Raw genomic sequence first — 22,202 nt, 5'->3', positions numbered from 1 at the left:
GCCCTGGGGACCCCAGGCTCTTGTTCCAGCCCAGCACACCTAATTCACCAAATCACCTGACATTGGAACAAAAGTTGCCAAACCCTGTAGATCCCCCAGAACCATATTACTCATGTGCTCATCAATTAACCCATTGTGAAATGAGAGTCTGCACATATGTGGACCTGTTCTCTAATATCAGCCCCCCAAAATAATCACTTACATCTGGCACAGTTGATCTTTAATTTTTAATTTTCTTAAAAATAAAAAAAATAAACCAAAAAACATAAGTGAAAAAGATTTGTGAAAATAATTACAATGCTACAGGATTTTCTCTTCATCTTCTAAAATAGGGAAACATTTAGACAAAAGTATATATTTATATTCTTTTTAGATTTGGCAGTGAGGGAGTGGGGTGGGTAAGAAATAAGTATCCATTAGAAGAACTAGACTGAATGGTAACAGGGCAGAATAATGACAGCAAATCATACATTTATACACTGAATCTTAGCAGGTGAAACGGAAAGGAACTCACATTTTATCCATGGGAAACAGAAAATGCATCAAAGTGGGGTGAGGGGCATGTCCTAAAATAGAGACGGTTGTCCTAGATTCATATTTGTACAAAACAGGGAGAGTTTTGGGAGTGATAGCACCTGAATTCTAACTGTTGTTTGAGATCGCACCATTTACCCTGTCACCCCCCTTTATCCCTTTCATTCATACCCCGCCCTTGTTTTGGAGTGGTCTCGTCAACACGTCGATTGCCCTCTCGCGCCGTCCCTGAATCCCTCATAGGCGCACCCCTCTGTCTCAGGATGGAGCGACCTGCCCAAAGTACTCCTGGAAGAGTTAGTCCACAACCAACACCTTTTGGGTTAGAGACGGCCTTGTCATAAAGCACTTAGAACCACTAGGGTAAGGAGGGAACCCTGTCTGGCATGACACCTAGCAACCCCAGCCACCCTCACGGGAACCCCAGACCTCCCCACTTTAATCACGCAGAGTAGGCGCCTGAACGCAAACACCTGAGTCTCGTGTCTGGTTTAGTCAAAAAATGTATACAACATGTAAAGAAACCCATCTCCCACTAAGTGTGTAGTAACTAATCACTCCTTTCCTACTCCCTTCTGAGAGTGCGGGGGATTTTTAAGCCTCCCTTGTCCTTCTACAGTCTTTTCTCTGTACCCGACCTGTAACCCCCTGTCCCAGACAGAGGCGGCGGGCCTCTAGGATATCCTCTGGATCAGCTTGTCCTCTGATAGGCAGTAGAGGGCGTTGACGGACAGCTCCGAGATGAAGGCCTCGCAGGCTTTGCGGGAGACACCCTTGCATTCCCGCAGGTCCAGCAGGGAGAGGCAGGAGAGCCGGCGGAGGTACCGCAGACACGCGTCCGTCAGCTTACTGCAGCCTGGGAGAGAGACACAGCGGTGCTCAATATGAACGACAACTCAGTAGCAATCCTGTGTGTGTGTGTGTGCTGTGCGAGTCCAAGGCTTACCCCCCAGGTTGAGCTCAGTGAGTGTATTGCGTGTGGAGGAGCCCACGGCAGTGAGCAGGTTGATGGAATGATCCGTGAGGCCTCCGCAGTGGGACAGGTCCAGACGGGTCAGCAGGGGCATGTGTCTGATCACCAGCCTCAGAGTGGAGTCACTGATCTCCAGCCCTGCCAGACGGAAAGACTGCATGTTCCTCAGCTGACTGCGGTTATCACAACCTAGAGAGAGACAGAGAGGGGGGCGGGATTTGGGCCGAAAGAGGGAGGGAGAGACCGGAGGAGAAAGAGGTGACAAGAGGGTGACAGCGGAAGAGAGAAAAGAAGAGGGAGAGGACTGAGAATATGTGTGTCCGCTGCTGACTCCAGAGGGACATAGCTAATTAACACGGTATGACAAGGGATTTATCCAAACAGTACTTAATTCAAAACAGAAAACGGTTCTGGGGGGGGGGCTCTCACCTGGGGGGTTGAGCAGGTCTCGGATCTGTCCATCTTTCACCCCGTCGGCCCAGCGCAGGTCCAGCGTGCGCAGGAGGGGGCAACTGGTCGAGCTCAGAGCCGAAATAGAAGACCAGGAGCACCCAGACAACATGAGATCCTTCAGCCCTGAGCCGGAGAGAGAGAATCACATCTCCAATGTGAGTAATACTTCAAGTCTGTCTGTCTGTCTGTCTGTCTGTCTGTCTGTCTGTCTGTCTGTCTGTCTGTCTGTCTGTCTGTGTACCTGGCAGGCGGTTGACGAGCCACGTGAGTTGTTTCTTGGAGATGGAGGTCCAGGAGAGGTCCAGGGCGACTGGCTGGCGTTTGATGATGCCCGACAGGGCCTGAGGACTGATTGCTTTAGACACGGTCAGATTGATCCTCATCCACAGCCTCTTATCCAGGCTCCTGCACCAGAACACATTTCAAAAGGTTTTTTATCAAGCACCCATACAATCTTGCACATGCAGACGCATGAATAGTTACCACAGCTCTTGCGGTTATCAATGTGTGTGTGTGTGTGTATAAAATGCATTCTAAAATATTTCTCCCTTACCATTTGTACCAGTTCTTGCAGACGGCCATGCAGACACAGAGCTCAGCACGAGTCAGGTAACGGAAGACTGACACCCACACCTCCCTCTCACAGCCCGGTTCGCTCCCTCCATCCGCCACCTCCCTCTCCCCATCCTGTAAAGCCGACAGAGGGAGGTGTAGCGGAGGAACCCGGGAGGAGGAAGCGCCGTTGTTTGTCCTCTCTGGTCTGCCCGGCCTCGTTCTCCTCTCGTCTTGATGGGAGCCGCCTGTGTGTGTGTTGCTCCCCCGGATGTGTGTGTGTCTGTCTGAGCGTGCAGGGTCTGGGGCGTGGTTCCTGAGGGGTGGTCGGGCCAGATTCTTGCGTTGTGTGTAAATCTGTCCGGGAGGGGCAGGGCGGGGGGTGACTGCAGCCTCCAGTTTGGGGACGATGGCCCCTGGATCATGTTTGGCCCTCGACGGCTGTAGGGTCACAGTGAGATACGAGCCCTTCATGAAGTCGTCGCTAATGTCCGACACTACGAGGACCGGTGGCTCCGCCTGTGCCTGTCCTCCTTCCCTCCAGTCTTCATCCATCTCCTCCTCCTCGTTTTGGTTGGACTCCCCACTCCCCCCCTCATCTTCTTTGGCTGTTCCTCTTCCTCGTCTCTGCGGCCGGTTTTCTTTGTCCCGTCTGCCACTCCGCACGCCGTTCTCCCTGTCCTCCTCCTCCTCATCACTACTACAACTACTGCTGCTGCTGCTGCTGGTACTGCTATCACTCTCTTCCTCTGCTCCACCATGTCTCTGTCCTCCTCTTCCTCTGCCTGCTGCTCCTCCTCTGAGCCGTACTCCTCGCCCTTGCCCCCTGCGCCCCTCTCCCCTGCCTGCGGGGGCCACGCTGAGGGAGGGTTGGGGGGGCTGGAGTCGTGCCCCTGTAGGGGAGCCTCTGAAGGACCCACGGCCCCGGGACAGTCTGCCGACGGGGGAGTGAAGGCGAGAGGACACCCCTCTCTGGAGGTGGGCCAGACGCTGGGAGCCCAGGAGCTTGTGAGAACGCTCCAGATACGGCGTCTGCTTCTGTAGAGAGGAGGAGTAGAATAGGTGAAACAATGCTTTGGTTGGAATAATCATACACTGGTTTAGAGAGATACGGTGCTTTAAAATAGGCTGCATGTGCTTACCGATTCTAAGATCGTGCTGCGCTCCAGTTTGATCTGCAACACAAAGACAGAGATTTAAAATTAGATGACTTGGCGAAAAATTATTGTACGAATCAAAAAAACCTTGCGCCGCCCCCCCCTTCTCGTTCTCCCTCTCTCACACTCTTCCGGAGTCGTAGCTCCAGTGCGCCGGCTCTCTTCCTGTTCTGTTGTTGCTGCAGTAGCAGCCGCTGAGAGGGAGGGGGCGCCCTCCGCTGGGACAGAGAGGACGTCAGGGGGGGTCTGCCACGTCGCCCCTTCCTCACCCCACCTCCTGCCTCCCCTACTCCTATCCCTTCCCGGTGGGCATGCTTTGACGTAGTGAGAGAACCTGTAGACGCCATGCTGTCCTCATCACTGCTGGACGACTGAGACCGAGAGGGAGAGAGTAAGAGAGAGAGGCAACATCAGAAAACAGGTATTAATATAGTTGGTGGGTATCATCTTACAGGGACAGAAGAATAGACACACAGAGAGAGAGCCACACACAGAGAGAGCGAGAGAGAGCCACACACAGAGAGAGCGAGAGAGAGCCACACACAGAGAGAGCGAGAGAGAGCCACACACAGAGAGAGCGAGAGAGAGCCACACACAGAGAGAGCGAGAGAGAGAGAGATCGAGCGAGCGAGCGAGAGCCACACACAGAGAGAGCGAGAGAGAGCCACACACAGAGAGAGCGAAAGAGAGAGAGCTCGAGCGAGCCACACACAGAGAGAGCGAGAGAGAGAGAGACAGAGCGAGCCACACACAGAGAGAGCGAGAGAGAGAGAGACAGAGCGAGCCACACACAGAGAGAGCGAGAGAGAGAGAGACAGAGCGAGCCACACGCAGAGCGAGAGAGACAGAGCGAGCCACACGCAGAGCGAGAGAGACAGAGCGAGCCACACGCAGAGCGAGAGAGACAGAGCGAGCCACACGCAGAGCGAGAGAGACAGAGCGAGCCACACGCAGAGCGAGAGAGACAGAGCGAGCCACACGCAGAGCGAGAGAGACAGAGCGAGCCACACGCAGAGCGAGAGAGACAGAGCGAGCCACACGCAGAGCGAGAGAGACAGAGCGAGCCACACGCAGAGCGAGAGAGACAGAGCGAGCCACACGCAGAGCGAGAGAGACAGAGCGAGCCACACGCAGAGCGAGAGAGACAGAGCGAGCCACACGCAGAGCGAGAGAGACAGAGCGAGCCACACGCAGAGCGAGAGAGACAGAGCGAGCCACACGCAGAGCGAGAGAGACAGAGCCACACGCAGAGCGAGAGAGACAGAGCCACACGCAGAGCGAGAGAGACAGAGCGAGAGACACAGAGCGAGAGAGAGACACAGAGCTAGCGAGCGAGCCACACACACACACAGAGCGAGCGAGACACACACGGAGCGAGCGAGACACACACGGAGCGAGCGAGACACACACGGAGCGAGCGAGACACACACGGAGCGAGCGAGACACACACGGAGCGAGAGAGACACACACGGAGCGAGAGAGACACACACGGAGCGAGAGAGACACACACGGAGCGAGCGAGACACACACGGAGCGAGCGAGACACACACGGAGCGAGAGAGACACACACGGAGCGAGAGAGACACACACGGAGCGAGAGAGACACACACGGAGCGAGCGAGACACACACGGAGCGAGCGAGACACACACGGAGCGAGCGAGACACACACGGAGCGAGCGAGACACACACGGAGCGAGCGAGACACACACGGAGCGAGCGAGACACACACGGAGCGAGCGAGACACACACGGAGCGAGCGAGACACACACGGAGCGAGCGAGACACACACGGAGCGAGCGAGACACACACGGAGCGAGAGAGACACACACGGAGCGCGAGAGAGACACACACGGAGCGCGAGAGAGACACACGGAGCGCGAGAGAGACACACTCGGAGCGCGAGAGAGACACACGGAGCGCGAGAGAGACACACGGAGCGCGAGAGACACACACGGAGCGCGAGAGACACACACGGAGCGCGAGAGACACACACGGAGCGCGAGAGACACACACGGAGCGCGAGAGACACACACGGAGCGAGAGAGACACACACGGAGCGAGAGAGACACACACGGAGCGAGAGAGACACACACGGAGCGAGAGAGACACACACGGAGCGAGAGAGACACACACGGAGCGAGAGAGACACACACGGAGCGAGAGAGACACACACGGAGCGAGAGAGACACACACGGAGCGAGAGAGACACACACGGAGCGAGAGAGACACACACGGAGCGAGAGAGACACACACGGAGCGAGAGAGACACACACGGAGCGAGAGAGACACACACGGAGCGAGAGAGACACACACGGAGCGAGAGAGACACACACGGAGCGAGAGAGACACACACGGAGCGAGAGAGACACACACGGAGCGAGAGAGACACACACGGAGCGAGAGAGACACACACGGAGCGAGAGAGACACACACGGAGCGAGAGAGACACACACGGAGCGAGAGAGACACACACGGAGCGAGAGAGACACACACGGAGCGAGAGAGACACACACGGAGCGAGAGAGACAGAGCGAGAGAGACAGAGCGAGAGACAGATACACACACAGAGCTAGCGAGCGAGCCACACACACACAGAGCGAGAGAGACACACACACACACACAGAGCGAGAGAGAGACACACACACACACACAGACACACACACAGAGCGAGAGAGAGACACACACACACACACACAGAGCGAGAGAGAGACACAGCGCGAGAGAGAGCGAGAGACACAGAGCGAGAGAGACACAGAGCTAGCGAGACACAGAGCTAGCGAGCGAGCCACACACACACACAGAGCGAGCGAGCCACACACACACACAGAGCGAGAGAGAGACACACACACGGAGCGAGAGAGACACACACGGAGCGAGAGAGACACACACGGAGCGAGAGAGACAGAGCGAGAGAGACAGAGCGAGAGAGACAGAGCGAGAGACAGATACACACACAGAGCTAGCGAGCGAGCCACACACACACACACACAGAGCGAGAGAGAGACACACACACACACAGACACACACACAGAGCGAGAGAGAGACACAGCACGAGAGAGAGCGAGAGACAGATACACACACAGAGCTAGCAAGCGAGCCACACACACACAGAGCGAGAGAGACACACACACACACACAGAGCGAGAGAGAGACACACACACACACACAGACACACACACAGAGCGAGAGAGAGACACAGCGCGAGAGAGAGCGAGAGACAACGCGAGAGAGAGCGAGAGAAAGAGACAGCGCGAGAGAAAGAGACAGCGCGAGAGAGAGCGAGAGAGACACAAGGAGAGAGACACACAGCGCAAGAGAGCGAGAGAGACACACAGAGCGCGAGAGAGCGAGAGACACACAGAGCGCGAGAGAGAGAGACACACAGAGCGCGAGAGAGAGACACACAGAGCGCGAGAGAGAGAGACACACAGAGCGCGAGAGAGAGCGAGAGAGACACACAGAGCGCGAGAGAGAGCGAGAGAGACACACAGAGCGCGAGAGAGAGCGAGAGAGACACACAGAGCGCGAGAGAGAGCGAGAGAGACACACGGAGCGCGAGAGAGAGCGAGAGAGACACACAGAGCGCGAGAGAGAGCGAGAGAGACACACAGAGCGCGAGAGAGAGCGAGAGAGACACACAGAGCACGAGAGAGACACACAGAGCACGAGAGAGAGCGAGAGAGACACACAGAGCACGAGAGAGAGCGAGAGAGACACACAGAGCACGAGAGAGAGCGAGAGAGACACAAGGAGAGAGCGAGAGACACAGCAAGAGAGAGCGAGAGAGAGACACACAGCGCGAGAGAGACACACAGAGCGAGAGAGAGAGCGAGAGAGAGACACACAGCGCAAGAGAGAGCGAGAGAGAGAGAGACACAGAGCGCAAGAGAGAGCGAGAGAGACACACAGAGCGACAGAGACACACACAGCGAGAGAGACACAGAGCGCAAGAGAGAGCGACAGACACACACAGCGAGAGACACACAGAGCGCAAGAGAGAGCGAGAGAGACACGTGCGCGTCGCACTCTGTAATCTGACATTTGAAACGTCTCTATTCCTTTGAAACTTTTGTGAGTTGAATGTTGACTGTTCATTTCACTTTGGTTAATGAACATATGTTCCCCATGCCAATAAAGAAATGATGGGATACCTCTGATGAGGAGCCATCTTTGTCCTGGTAACATTTGGGACACTCCCAGCAGCTGGGCAGGTCCTTGTTGATCCTGCCCTCCCCTGGCACCTGAGAGAGGAGAATGAACAGCTATAAACACCTGACATACACACAGAGGACTGTTATAAGCACCTATAACACCGCCATCATCCTCAAGGGCCATTTGAGTTCAGGACCCCCTCGTGTGGGATACGAAAGAAAATATGTATTGGAAGTACATGCTGCACAAGAGGGATTTTACAGTGTACATTGTAGTACAGGTATATACACGTCTCTGCTGGTGCGAGGCCTGGTCACCTTGATGCAGTCGGGGTGGGCGATCTGAGCACAGTTGGAGCATTCCATCAGGGTTGTGGAGGAAGGGCTAGCGTCCGCCAGCTCCTGCTTCCCCTGTCCCTCTCCACAGAGAACACACACCGCCGAGTTGGGCAGGCCAGGCTGGAGACGGGGAGAGACAACGGTCAACATGCTATACACACACACAGGGCGTGAAGGCGGTGCACTGGATACTCACAGCGAGACACTGCCGCATCATGCAGCCTTTCTTCATGCGCCCGGGTCCTCCGAACCTCCTCATGTCCCTGCAGAAGTTGCATTCGCCGCACTCCTCCCTCTGGCAGCCCGCACAGCGTTTGCAGCGCACGCGTCGCCGCCTCAGGGCCGAGATGGAGGCGGCGGGCCTGGCCGGGCGCGGGACCGTGGGCTTGTGGGGCGTGGCCGGGCGCGGGCGGTCCACCGGCGAGGGGGAAGGGGGCTGGTACCACGACGGCTGGCCGGGGAAGGTGGGAGCAGAAGGGAGGAAAGTTGAGACAACAACACGGGGCAGACGAGGGCTTGACTGTGGTGACTAAACGCATGTACGTGCGCGTGCATGTCGGGTGAGTGTTTGAACGCGTGTGTACGAGAGGCACGTGCCCTCTTGGCTCACCCTCTTGGGCCACTTGACGATGGGCTTCCCAGTGTAAGACAGCTTGGGGTCGTCGTTGCGGTGGTCCTCCAGAAGAGCCTAAACAGGACACAAGCCACGTAAAAAAGTCAACACTATTGATCGAAAGACAGACAGATACTGTGAGCCATACCATGTACAAGTCCAGTGCTTGAATTTTTCCACATTTAGTTGCGTTACAAAGTGGGGTTAAAATGGATAACATTTTCAACGATCTACAGAAAATACCAATGTCGAAGTGGAAGAACAATGTGGACATAAAAAAGGTATATTTATCTTGGATTAGATTAAACCCAGAGTCAATACTTTGTAGAAGCACCTTTGGCAGCGATTACAGCTGTGAGTCTTTCTGGGTCAGTCTCTAAAGCAGTGTTCACACTGGCAGTGTGAAGTGACTCAAATCCTTTTTATCTGCATATCCGATTCCAATCTGTACTTTTACCTGCTGTCTGAACAGCCAAAAAGCACATGTAATCAGATATTTCAAGCCACCTTTGTAGGATCGTGGTGGCCCAACACCCTATTAAAACCCTTTACACTCGTACCCGTATAAGGGTTGAAATGGCAGATTTTGGCACTGATAAACGCCTAAATTGGCACACAGTAACGTGTTCTAAACGACGTCAGAGCTCAGGCTCTGTGCTTCACAGCGCTGTATGGGTTTTTGACTGACAGCCGTTCTGAACTTGGGTATCGCACGCGACAAGAAGTAGTTCACATCCCTCATGGTAATTGGGAAACTTTTGCACACAAAAAAATTGTTAGAGAAGGAAGTGCTGTAAATTAAAGGGCTCTATGTATTTTGAAAGATCAGACGTTGAGGATTTTATTAATAATAGTAGCAAGCCAAACACATGTGAGTCCAAACGTGCACTTCACATTTCCATATCCTAAAACTGGTGTAAACGTTTATGATCACTGTGTTTGATGGACAATTACAAGATTACATGGCGTCATATCCAGGGTTGTTCTGAACAAAACGAGACTGTCTATTGTGAGGAAAACTTGCAGCGGAACACGCACCCATACCTCCTTTCTATGCGCACCAAAACTACGACCCGTTTCTCAGAACTGTCTTGTGAAAGCCTAACACTAAAATTGTACTTTAGAACTTGGCTAGTCATGTTGGGAATAGAAAAAGCTTTCAAATGATGCCCACCTGATCCAGATTGCGATTGATAAAATTGCGTAAACAATTGGCAGGGACCCAGGGTTGTTCCAAACAAAACTACACGTGTACTTGTTCTAGTTCCTCAACGGTACATCTTGGAAAAGTAAAAAAAGTACCTTACAGTTGAAGACTCTTCTTTGAGTCATAAAAGCGCATTGAAATGACTTAGGAACTGCACACTCTGTAGAGGTGTGGCCACTTGCAGACTCCAGTAAGTCCTCTCACTCAAACCCTTGTCATTTAAAAAAAAATCTTGTTGCACTTACCCCACATTTTCTAGGAATATTCTTATGTTACTGAATGTATCCAGAATATTTTCAGATTTTGTTATCAACAAAATGCTTCGAAAAGTACAGTAAATGTAAAATGCACAAAATGTTTGGATTCATTCTGTCCGATAAACTGTTGTGTCCTCAACTTTGGGCAAATAAATTCTCATAATCCCCAAACTATTCCCTTTCAATTGCTACCATGGTTATGCATTTCATATTTCTTCTGTAAAAAATATATCAAATTTAGCCCCATCCACATAACTCTTTACGCTTGTGGGAATTGGCCTAAGACCATGTTGACGTTTCCTTTATTTTGGCAGTTTCCTGTAGGTACACACTACTGTAAATGACTTTAGGTGAAAGCATCTGCTAAACGGAATACATGATATTATTATATTCTAGACTGGTGCCCTGTACCCACCCGTATGTCGTGGAGCAGGGCGGGGGCGTTGCGGATGCCTGCGGGGACACACTTCTTGTGGGCTGGCAGCTCCTCCAGCTTCCCCAGCAGGTTCCACAGCCCCTCCAGCTCCAGGGGGGTCAGGTTTACCCTCACCCCCAGCTTAGTGGCACCCAGAGCGGGGGAGACATCCTCGTCGCTCTCTTCCATTTTGACCTTGCTCTCCCTTTCCTCCTCCTTTCCTTCCTCATCATCGTCTCCGTCTTTGTTCTCCTCCGACGTGCCGTTTTTCACGTGGCCGTTGAGCTTGTTCTCCGAGGAGTCACGAGTCAGACCTGAGAGGGACAAAAACAGAGGGATTAAAACGAGAAGAGAGCAAATGAGAGACAGAAAAATATAAAAATTGTTGTGCGTGTGTGTGTACACTCACCAACACCGAGCGAGTGCTTCTGGAACTCAGGGGTGAGGTGAGAGGTGTTGGTCAGACAGTAGAGGTATCTCTCCAGCACGTACCAGCACATCTCATAGTAGAAGGGGTATCGGAACTTAGCCGGGACCTGGACAGCAGAACACATGAGACATTGAATGGAAGTGACTACTCTCACCTGTAGTCAACAAGTAATAGTCAGTCCCCTACCCTCACTGCATGTGCAGTGGAGTTCTGTGTGACGCGTGTGCGGTAGTGTACTCACTCGTGTGCGGTCCTCGATGTTGTAGATGTTGAGCTGCATGGGGATGTTGAAGCTGTGGAGGAAGTTTCCCCCAAACACCAGCGTGTCCTCAGGGGTGTACACAGCATGGATCCAACCTAGACATCAACAGTGGAGGTGGTTAGATGGGGGAACAAAAATGTACCGTGTGTATCAGTGTGTGTACGTACCCGAGGGGATCATGAAGGTATAGCCCTGCTTCAGCTCAATCCTCTGACAGTCCCGAGCCTTGTCTCCCAGGAAGATGTCCCCTTGTTTCCCTGACAACACCCAGTCCTCATACAGCTCCAGGTTCTGGGGTGTGGGTGGGATCAGCCAGAACACCTACAGGAGGAGGTCAGAGGTCAAGATTGGGATAGCCATAGAGATGCAATAAAATACTAGAATACTAGAATGGCCTAAGCTCTAGTTCTCCTGGGTGTCGTCTCACCTTGCCCCCCCGCAGGATGTGGTACCAGACCGACGTACCACCAAAGTCAACGTGGAAGTCTGTGAAGCAGCCCTGGACACTCATCAGACAGTACCTGAAGGAATATTCATCTTTACACCGTACATCAACCAGCATTAAAAACAAAGACGTGTGTTAAATGAACTCACGCTCCACGCACAAACACCGCATTGTTACGGTAGGGTAAACATTTTAAAATGAAGTGGTTGAGTACATGTGGAATGAAAGCTATAAAACGGTGCAGGTTCGGGACTCACTTCTGCACTTTGGGATACTGCATGTCTATGATGGAGTTGGTTGAGTCTCTCTGTCTCTCCTTCAGGTGCCTTGGCCACATGTTGTCCACCCAGTCGATCAAATCCACCTGGGGAGAGGGAGGGAAGGTCAGCAGGGACATGCGCCACTGAGTGGAAGTGATAGCCCAGTGTTTACAATGGTCAGACACCTGAACTTGCTATGTGATTGTTTGGTGTTTGACAAGGTTTTCTGGTTTGTTGTACAGAGGGATTAGTGCTTCGAGGTCGGTTCGGTTTTGGTTCGACTATTTAAAGAGTATCACAATTCTTCGACTTTGATTATTTTTTTTAAACATTAAATGCATTATGAAATAATGACACTACAGTGACTTTTTAATGGAAATTCCAAAGACAAAAATAGTGAACATTCAATTGCCAAAACTAAATTTCACCTTGCCTCTGATCAGATCCACATTGCATAGACATCAATAGAAAAATAGGAAATTACTATGAAATCCAATATTTCAGTTGTGTTTATTACTTCAGTCAGCCAGGAGCAGTCAGCCAGCCAGGCCATCTAACATTATTCTCCCCCATACTGTACTGTCTTTAGTCATCCTACTAGTTCTTCAAAGTAGATAAGATATAACTTCCTGAACAGTCTCTGTCTCTCTCCTCATTGTGTTGTGTACATTCCTCTCTCATACGGTCTGTGTATATCTAACATAACGTAGCAGGCGTAAACGTGTATCTGTCCAGAGATCTGAATATAATGAGGAGATGCTCATGTCTCCGCTCTAACAAAGGGAGTCGTTGTCCCAAAGGCGACAAGGCAGGCGACAAGCTTAGGTCCAAAACGCATTGGGCTTATTTTGGACAGGTTTTGGCGAGAGTGAAACCGTTCGCCTCTTCCTCTCTGTTCGAGCCAGGAAAAAACAAGCTAAATGGATTATGGACAATGTAGTCATTTTCCAGGGTTCTGTGCTGAATTAGATGGAATATTTGCTTAATAAAAACCCCAACTCCCTTCAGTCCAGCGTCCCACATAGTTCTGGACTTGATTTATTTCGTGAATTAAACAGCGAGTTGGGCTTACAAAAAAACGAAATGGAATTAAAGTAATTGAACAGACGTCGGTAATTTAGATATTTAATAACTGAAAAAATATACACTACCGTTCAAAATTTCTAAGTGGCCCAAAACTTATCTTGTTTTTGAAAGAAAAGCAAATTTTATGTCCTTTAAAATCACATCAAATTGATCAGAAACACAGTGTAGACATTGTTAATGTTGTAAATGACTATTGTAGCTGGAAACAGCTGATCTTTTATGGAATATACACATACGGAGCACCAGCATTTGTGGGTTTGATCCCACAAATGCTGATGCTCCAGATACTCAACTAGCCTAAAGAAGGCCAGTTTTATTGCTTCTTTAATCAGGACAACCGTTTTCAGCTGTGCTAACATAATTACAAAAGGGTTTTCTAATGATCAATTAGCCTTTTAAAATGATAAACTTGGATTAGCTAACACAGGAGTGATGGTTGCTGATAATGGGCCTCTGTACAACTATGTAGATATTCCATAAAAAAAAAAAATCTGCCGTTTCCAGCTAGAATAGTCATTAACAACATTAACAATGTCTACACTGTATTTCTGATGAATTTGATGTGATTTTAAAGGACATAAAATGTGCTTTCCTTTCAAAAACAAGATCATTTCTAAGTGACCCAAAACTTTTGAACGGTAGTGCATATAATGTTGCTTAATCACTCAGCACTACTGGTTTGTGTGCGCGCGCCTGCGCGTGTCTTACCGAGGCGGGTCGTTTCACCAGGTTCTCCAGCTTGGTGTGACTGAACTCCAGGCTGATGACGTTATAGAGCTTATCTCGCTCCGAGGGCGGGGTCTCGTAGTACCGCCGCCATTGGGCCATGGACATCTCGATGCCCTTCTGAGTGGTCACATCCATAACGTCAACCATCCTCCGACTGCCTATGACAGAAGGGGACAGGCAAAGGGCAGGGAGAATTACTTACAGCACTGCAGCACTGTTTTAAAAATCAGATGAAATCAGCAGCCGTGAGTTCATAAGAGTGTTCATAGTTTGGGCCTTACCTACAAACAGCTTGACGTCACTCACACTGAAATCAGAATCTGGCATCCTGACAGAATAAGAGAAAGGGAGAGAGAGAGAGAACAAGAGGGGGGTTGTTAAATAAAGCTGGAGATTCAGAGTGAGCCAGCAGTTATATTTCCATCTCCCACAGATCTGCAGAGAAGGAGGTGGGCTAGATAATTAGAAGACGAAGAGTGACCTACTCTAAGCCGAGGCCGTCTTTTTTCTCAAAGATCAGAGGGTCTCTCAGTCCCTCCCTCTGGATGTACTCGAACGTGAAGTCTGCAGAGAAACACACGTTACCCTCAACAATGCAGGGCAGGCACACCAAGAGTAATCCAAGAAGTAGAACCATAATTAGGGCCATGTTTTTTTGCCACATTACAAAACCAACAAGCTTTTCCAGGTCAAGATCATAAACATAGGAGAAACTGGGTTAACGCCTCTGTAAGGGATATCATAGCGTGGTTTGACCCCTGACCTTTTCCCTCCATGTGTTTAACCAGGTTGGAGTTGAACCGGTCACTCTGCAGCTTCTCATCCAGGTCAAAGGTCCGCTTCCCCTCAATCTCATCGTCCGAGATCCCGTCATCGAGGTAGCGCCGCCGCGTCCCCGTACGCTAGTGACACAAAGCAGAAACTCAACTCGTATCCAGGGCTGTGATGATAATTGAATAACCGTGTAACTGACGGTTGTGAACAAAGACCGCCATGAAAATAAAATAACTGTCAAAACCGTTTAAATAGTCTTACATTTATTTTAGGATATAAAAAAAAATATATATATATATATATATATATATATATATAGTTTACTAAGTGAGTGTTTACTAATGATTATAAGCAATTGTTTTGCTAGCCTAGTCTGTCTATTAAACGGTCTATATCTCATTCCCTTTCCAACTCGCCTTTGATGCTCAGGCAGCAAATTCACGAGATGCGTGGGGGTGTCGAGCGCTACAGGCTAGGGCACTTTGAGTGCCTGAGCACGCATAGAAGTACCTGGCAAATGTCAAATGTAGAAAAGTGCCCAGCTGGGTTTCAGTCATTTTTTCTTCACCTCACACATTAAGTCATTCAAATTCAAATCAAAACAGTTCCTCACAGTATTTGAAAAATCTTTCCAACGCTCTCTCCCTTGATAATCATCGCCATGATAAATAGGCTATGGACATTTTGCATGTATTTGTTTCTATTTAAATGAATGTCAATTTCATTATATAGCTCAGCTGTCCACTTCATACTTTCCTTGTCAATACATTATCTTATAGCGTACTTTCCGAAAGCCTATGGTAGGCCTAGGTTTTTTAATACGTTTTAAGGAAAGGAGAAATATTTGCTTGTGTTGACATATGCTGGTGGCTTTGATTGACAGGTGCTTTTAAGAGGGTGTGCGTGAGTTTGCTGATTCTCTCTATAGGCCGATAGGCTACTTTTAGGAAACTACCGTCTGGACTCCATCTCTTTCATAAGAATCAAATGCTCCTGTCATTATTGAATCTTGTAAAAGGCCTGTTTTCAGTAGCTCAGGCTACATTATTTCTGTCATTACGGCATCCTCTCTTTGAAGAGCATATGCCACTGCCATCGAATGACCGCAGCAACAGGGTTTGTAACGTTATGCGAATGTTTCGGGAAAAACCCATCGGACTTCGATTGAATTGTATTCTGCATCAAAATAGGATCTGTATTAATATATATATATATATATATATATATATATATATATATATATATATATATATATATATATATATATATATATATATATATATATATATATATGCAGAAAAGCCAACAGACAAGGAAGGTATGCATCTTTATTTTGACTCTGTTAATGTTGTGTCAATACAAAACTGCTACAGATTTGTTGATTAAGGATAATAAGTAATAAGCTGAATAGTAATAATGAAATGCCATGATAATAATGAAGTGTAATGGCTTGTTTCAAATAGGTTTTATTAATAAGCATATCCATGTAAACAAGTGTGTACATTCGCCTGGCCAATTACCGTAACCTCAAATTCCAAGACCGTCACAGCCCTATTTTTATCACTTTGAATGAGATTTCTGCTAAGACCATGCACATGTAACAGTATTGCCTTTGCTCCTCTTTGCCACAACACTGGCTCGAACCAGGGAGCCTCTGAATATATCAACTGCCGCCACACAAGAAGCATCGTTAACTATCGCTCAACAAAAGCAGTGGCCCTTGAAGAGCAATGGAAACAACTGCCTTTAAGGTCTCCGAGGGAGGGACGTCGCCGATTGAACGCTACTAGCATGCACTGCTAACAAGCTAGCCATTTCACATCGGGCAACACACCAATGTACACTGAGTATACCAAATATTAGGAGCACCTTCCTAATAGAATTGCGCGAATAGCCTCAATTCGTCTGGGCATGGACTCTACAAGGTGTTGAAAGCGTTCCACAGGGACGCTGGCCCATGTTGACTCCACAGTTGTGTCAAGTTGGCTAGATGTCCTTTGGGTGGTGGACCATTCTAGATACACATAGGAAACTATTGAGTGTGGAAAAACCCAGCAGCTTTGCAAAAATTGGTGCACCTGGCACCTACTACCATACCCTGTTCAAAGGCACAAAGACTCATAACAGAAAGATTTTGCGGATCAGTCATTCAATGGTCTGCATGGGCATCACAGGAGGGCCTTATCCCCATCCCACTTACTTCCATTCACCCCCTGCTCTCATATCTTGGCTAGACAGATGGGTCCAGCACAACACCCCACCCCCATCCTGTTCCACCAAACCCGGGCTATGCTTGGTATTATCTTTACTCAAAACACCCCACATGCTGTTTCCTATTGCTCTGCAACTCAGCTGGACTGGTGTATTCTTATATCTTGACTAACTATACATTCTTAGATCCACACAAACATTCCATTATTATCTATAATTCTGTGGATTATTTTTAATGGTCACAAAAAAAACGACACCCTTTAGAAAAGCCTAAATGGGTCTAAGTCACGGCATGGTAACAAAAAGCTCCACCTAATGTAAAGCGACATGAGCAAGCATTATCAGGTCAGACAACAGTGAACTTGAACCTGACCCTGCATTGAACCCACTGACACGCATCCAGTCTATTGTCAAGCCAACAGATCCACAACACTCTCGTTGATTTAGCTTGTTACCGATGCAACAGTCGTTTTCTTTAGGGAAACTAGCTAAATACAACTTGCAAAGCAATTTTATCTAACACATCAACACGTAGTTATTAATTAAATTGTACTTACCAAGCGCTTGCTGTAACGGGGGTTCTGGTCTTCCATGACCTAAGACAGGAATGAGACCGTTGAGAAATCACAATGCCATGTACAGCCTAAGTTAATTGAGCAGTTAACTAATTTAACATCAGCTTTTGAGAGCCAAACTATAGGCCAATTGTTGGCATATGAATATAAAATACCCTCAACTTCTGGCGCTTGGATTGAGTTTGCCAGCTACAGTATCGGGACAAGGATAAAGGTTAGCTAAGTTTTGGCTAACGTTATAATATACAAACTGACGGAATATTATGATATAGTAAGTTAATGCTGAGTACTAAATAACTGGCTACCGGGCAACAAATGTATTTAGCTAACTAACGTTACTGTAGCTAACAAGTAGCAACAACAATCAAATAACGTTAGTTGTCTAAACGTTAACTAGCGACCATTAGCTAGTTATAATTGTTGCTACTTGTTGCAGGAAAACCTGTTATTTAACTATATCGTTATCCTTGGATAATGTTACAGAACTGACCAACTTGCAGCAGAGGCTGTTAGCGAGTTACAACGCTATGCTATCTACATATACTAACGCGTTAGCTACAAGAGACTGTTGTTAGTTAGCTAGCTAACTTCCCCGAATACATTTGAGTGTCTAGTGGTCCTACTCTGTTCGGACGCAATTTCAGTTAATAACCTACCGTTACCTGGTCAACATACCCAGCACAATATAATCGTATAATGTTAGATACATTTATGGGTTATCTTTATGTACATAAAATGATCTAACTTACGTTAGCGTCTTCATTCACGGAACGTTAGCTAGTTAGCCATCATTGCGCTAACGTTAGCTTCCTAATCGGGAAATTGCTAACGTATTATTTTGAGATAACTTTACCACTGCAATAACTCCTTGGGTTGTGGTCTGTACGTTATCCTGTAGCGCGGCTTCTAGAAGTTATCGCTGAACTTTGTATCCATCTTACATATTTTTAGCTTTGTAGGTTGTTATCCTTGTTATTGTGCGATAAAGTTAAAGCGATCTGCTTCGATCCGCCATTTTCAGCTGAGCATAAAACACACTACCCCCAAAGAGAAGGACCCGCCCCAGGATTTACAATGCCATCCAATAGTACATGGATAAATCAACACAGGAGGTTGTGATTGGGTAAAAGTTATGTCATTCCCAGAGATGGTTTGTAGAGCCGTTTAAACCGTGCCCCACGTGGTGTGACAGCCTATGGCAGTAGAGATCACTGACGTGAGCGAAACATTATTCGCTGGGGTGTCAAAATGGGGTCAACAAGAGAGCCTATCATAAGACCACTATGGGGAACAATTTATGTACATAAACCAATCATATCGGAACATAGTGAGGCTGAAGATTCCCAGTAAAGACCATTGTCCCAAGGACAAGGGAACATATAGTAAGAGGGACAATAGTTGTTCCATCCCATTCAAAAAGTCTCTGAATGCCACCTGCCAACAAAATAATAAAAAAGTTTCTTCAACAGATGAGGAAAAATAGAGAATTAAAGACAAGAGGCGCACTAATAGCACACACACAACATTCTATTACATAACAACCACACTGGATGACTGACAACCACGCATCACTGAAAAGACCATCACTAACATTTCAGCACATTACATACTGACACAGCATACCGAGAAACAACTTTGTATGACTGACCACACACACAGTTACATCATGAATAAAATAAAATACATGACTGGGTAAATTAAGGATTTTGACCATGAGTCACAGCTATAACTATATTTATGTTGAATGTTGTGCTCAAGTATAATATCATACATATTTTCTTATGCACATATTTAAGTCATTGAATCATTGATACATTAGAATACATTTATCCAAATATTCACCCAATGTTTTCGGCATACATATGGTACCACAATGTCCTACTGTCATTGGCAGGGGGCGCCAATCTCATTGTGCATAGGATCTTCATAACCTTAGTCATAGGTTACCACAATGTCATCTGAATGAGAAATTAGAAGCAGTGAGCTAAATTAAGAAAATTAAGACATTTTCCACATTTTGTTACATTACAGCCTTATTCTAAAATGAATTAAATAAAAATCGTCAGCAATCGACACACAATACCTTAGTTCTGGGACACAAAAGCATTCTTCACTCATGCTGCCAAACATACCCTCGTAAAATTGACTATCCTACCAATCCTGGACTTCGGCGATGTCATTTACAAAATAGCCTCCAACACTCTACTCAGCAAATTGGATGCAGTCTATCACAGTGCCATCCGTTTTGTCACAAAGGCCCCATATACTACCCACCACTGCGACCTGTATGCTCTCGTTGGCTGGCCCTCGCTTCATATTCATTGCCAAACCCACTGGCTCCAGGTCATCTATAAAAGTCTTTGATAGGTAAAACCCCACCTTATCTCAGCTCACTGGTCACCATAGCAGCACCCACACGCTCCAGCAGGTATATTTCATTGGTCACCCCCAAAGCCAATTCCTCCTTTGGCCGCTTTTTCTTCCAGTTCTCTGCTGCCAATGACTAGAACAAACTGCAAAAATCACTGAAGCTGGAGACTCATATCTCCCTCACTAACTTGAAGCATCAGCTGTCAGAGCAGCTCACAGATCACTGCACATAGCCCATATGTAAATAGCCCACCCAACTACCTCATCCCCATACTGTTATTCATTTTACTCCTTTGCACCCCAGTATCTCTACTTGCACATCTATCACTCCAGTGTTTATTTGCTAAATTGTAATTATTTCTCCACTGTGGCCTATTTTGTGCCTTACTTCCCTAATCTTACTACATTTGCACACACTGTATATAGACTTTTCTATTGTATTATTGACTCTGTGTTTGTTTATTCCATGTGTAACTCTGTGTTGTTGTGTCGCACTGCTTTGCTTTATCTTGGCCAGGTCGCAGTTGTAAGCCTACCTGGTTAAATAAAGGTGATATAAAATACAAATAAAATACCCCATAATGACATCAAAACCAGACATAAATACCTTATTTACATAAGTATTCAGACCCTTTGCTATGAGACTTGAAATTGAGCTCAGGTGCATCCTGTTTACATTGATCATTCTTGAGATGTCTCTACAACTTGATTGGAGTCCACCTGTGGTAAATTCAAATTGATAGGACATGATTTGGAAAGGCACACCCCCATCTATATAAAAGGTCCCACAGTTGACAGTGCATGTCAGAGCAAAAATCAAGCCATGAGGATGAAGGGATTGTCCGTAGAGTGCCGAGACAGGATTGTGTCAAGGCACAGATCTGGGGAAGGGTACCAAAACATTTCTGCAGCATTGAAGGTCTCCAAGAACACAGTGGCCTTCATCATTCTTAAATGGAAGATGTTTGGAACCAGCCAGGCTCTTCCTAGAGCTGATGGCCTGGCCAAACTGAGCAATCGGGGGAGAAGGGCCTTGGTCAGGGAGGTGACCAAGAACCCAATGGTCACTCTAACAGAGCTCTAGAGTTCCTCTGTGGAGATGGAAGAACCTTCCAGAAGGACAAACATCTCTGCAGCACTCCACCAATCAGGCCTTTATGGTAGAATGGCCAGACAGAAGCCACGACAGCCTGCTTGGAGTTTGCCAAAAGGAACCTAAAGACTCTGACCATGAGAAACAAGATTCTCTGGTCTGATGAAACCAAGATTGAAATCTATGGCCTGAATGCCAAGTGTCACGTCTGGAAGAAACCTGGCACCATCCCTACGGTGGAGCATGGTGGCGGCAGCATCGTGCTGTAGGGATGTTTTTCAGCGGCAGGGACTGAGACTAGTCTAGATGGAGGCAAAGATTAACAGAGCAAAGTACAGCCATCCTTGATGAAAAACTGCTCCAGAGCACTCATGACCTCAGACTAGGGCGAAGGTTCACCTTCCAACAGGACAACTAACCCAAAGCACACAGCCAAGAGATCGCAGGAGTGGCTTCGGGACAAGTCTCTGAATGTCCTTGAGTGGCCCAGCCAGAGCCCGGACTTGAACATCTCTGGTGACATCTGAAAATAGCTATGCAGCGACACTCCCTATCCAACCTGACAGAGCTTGAAGATCTGTATAGAAGAATGGTAGAAACTCCCCAAATACAGGTGCCAAGCTTGTAGCGTCATACCCAAGAAGACTCGGCTGTAAATCGCTGCCAAAGGTGCTTCAACACATATGTAAATGTGACAGTTTAATACATTTGCTAAAATTTCTAAAAACCTACTTTTGCTTTGTCATTTTGGGGTATTGTGTGTTAAGGGGGAATAAAAAAAAATACATTTTAGAATATGGCTGTAATGTAAAAGTCAAGGGGTCTGAATACTTTCCTTAGATCATCCTGCAAATGTGAAATTCAATCAGACGTTTTCCCTTCAAACCAAAGGACTGTAAGCGTCTCATCCAAACTCCAATGGAAGCACAGACAACCTATTTCCCCACCATCCCGTAGTAGACAGTTAAAGGGAAGGATAAACCAAGTGAACAGGAGAGTGTGTGCGCGTGTCAGTACAGGCCTGTTTGAGTGAATTAAAGAATGAGGATGTGTGAGAAAGAGAGACTTACTTTCTCTTGATTTCAGTACCTTAAACCAGACTCTAGGTGCTGCTGTCATTGCCACTTGTTAACTACTGTATTCCAATACAGAAGATCACCATGAATACGTTTTTCTTCAGAGAAAAATGTGCACCTACAGTCAATGATTCACTCACACAAAGTAAAACTATCCCACATTCAGACGTGCCAAGTCTGCCAACTCACTATTGCACAATGCAGCATGAACCACAACACCAGCAGTCTTAACCAAAATA

The 22,202-nt window shown here is 47.7% G+C and overlaps 1 protein-coding gene across 1 annotated transcript; it reads right to left on the bottom strand.

The window, feature by feature from the left end:
- Nucleotides 1-208: 208 nt before the first annotated feature.
- On the bottom strand, nt 209-18,450 carry LOC120062298 (lysine-specific demethylase 2A-like). Its single transcript, XM_039012151.1, has 23 exons — nt 18,174-18,450; nt 17,407-17,445; nt 14,628-14,766; nt 14,350-14,428; nt 14,146-14,192; nt 13,844-14,022; nt 12,047-12,153; nt 11,772-11,865; nt 11,512-11,665; nt 11,324-11,439; nt 11,062-11,188; nt 10,653-10,966; nt 8,771-8,848; nt 8,357-8,611; nt 8,140-8,280; nt 7,822-7,911; nt 3,795-4,040; nt 3,655-3,687; nt 2,514-3,550; nt 2,202-2,365; nt 1,937-2,083; nt 1,481-1,696; nt 209-1,390 (listed from the first exon to the last, which is right to left on the bottom strand). Exons 2-23 carry the CDS (start codon nt 17,440-17,442, stop codon nt 1,209-1,211), a joined length of 3,981 nt encoding a protein of 1,326 aa, XP_038868079.1. The 5' UTR covers nt 17,443-17,445; nt 18,174-18,450; the 3' UTR covers nt 209-1,208.
- Between the last annotated feature and the right edge of the window lie 3,752 nt (nt 18,451-22,202).

Source organism: Salvelinus namaycush, chromosome 17 (genome assembly GCF_016432855.1).
Source record: "Salvelinus namaycush isolate Seneca chromosome 17, SaNama_1.0, whole genome shotgun sequence".
In the NCBI taxonomy this organism is placed as follows: Eukaryota; Metazoa; Chordata; class Actinopteri; order Salmoniformes; family Salmonidae; genus Salvelinus; species Salvelinus namaycush.
The sequence above is the reverse complement of the archived record's forward strand: the minus strand, read 5'-3'. Positions and strand labels throughout refer to the sequence as shown.

Excerpts from the sequence above, each read along its gene's own strand:
- LOC120062298 (XM_039012151.1), bottom strand. The coding sequence starts at position 17,442 with ATGGAAGACCAGAACCCCCGTTACAGCAAGCGCTTG. Across the intron at positions 14,193-14,349 it reads AAAGACGGCCTCGGCTTAGA|GATGCCAGATTCTGATTTCA; the intron begins GTAGGTCACTCT and ends TTATTCTGTCAG. Across the intron at positions 2,084-2,201 it reads GCTCGTCAACCGCCTGCCAG|GGCTGAAGGATCTCATGTTG; the intron begins GTACACAGACAG and ends TCTCCGGCTCAG.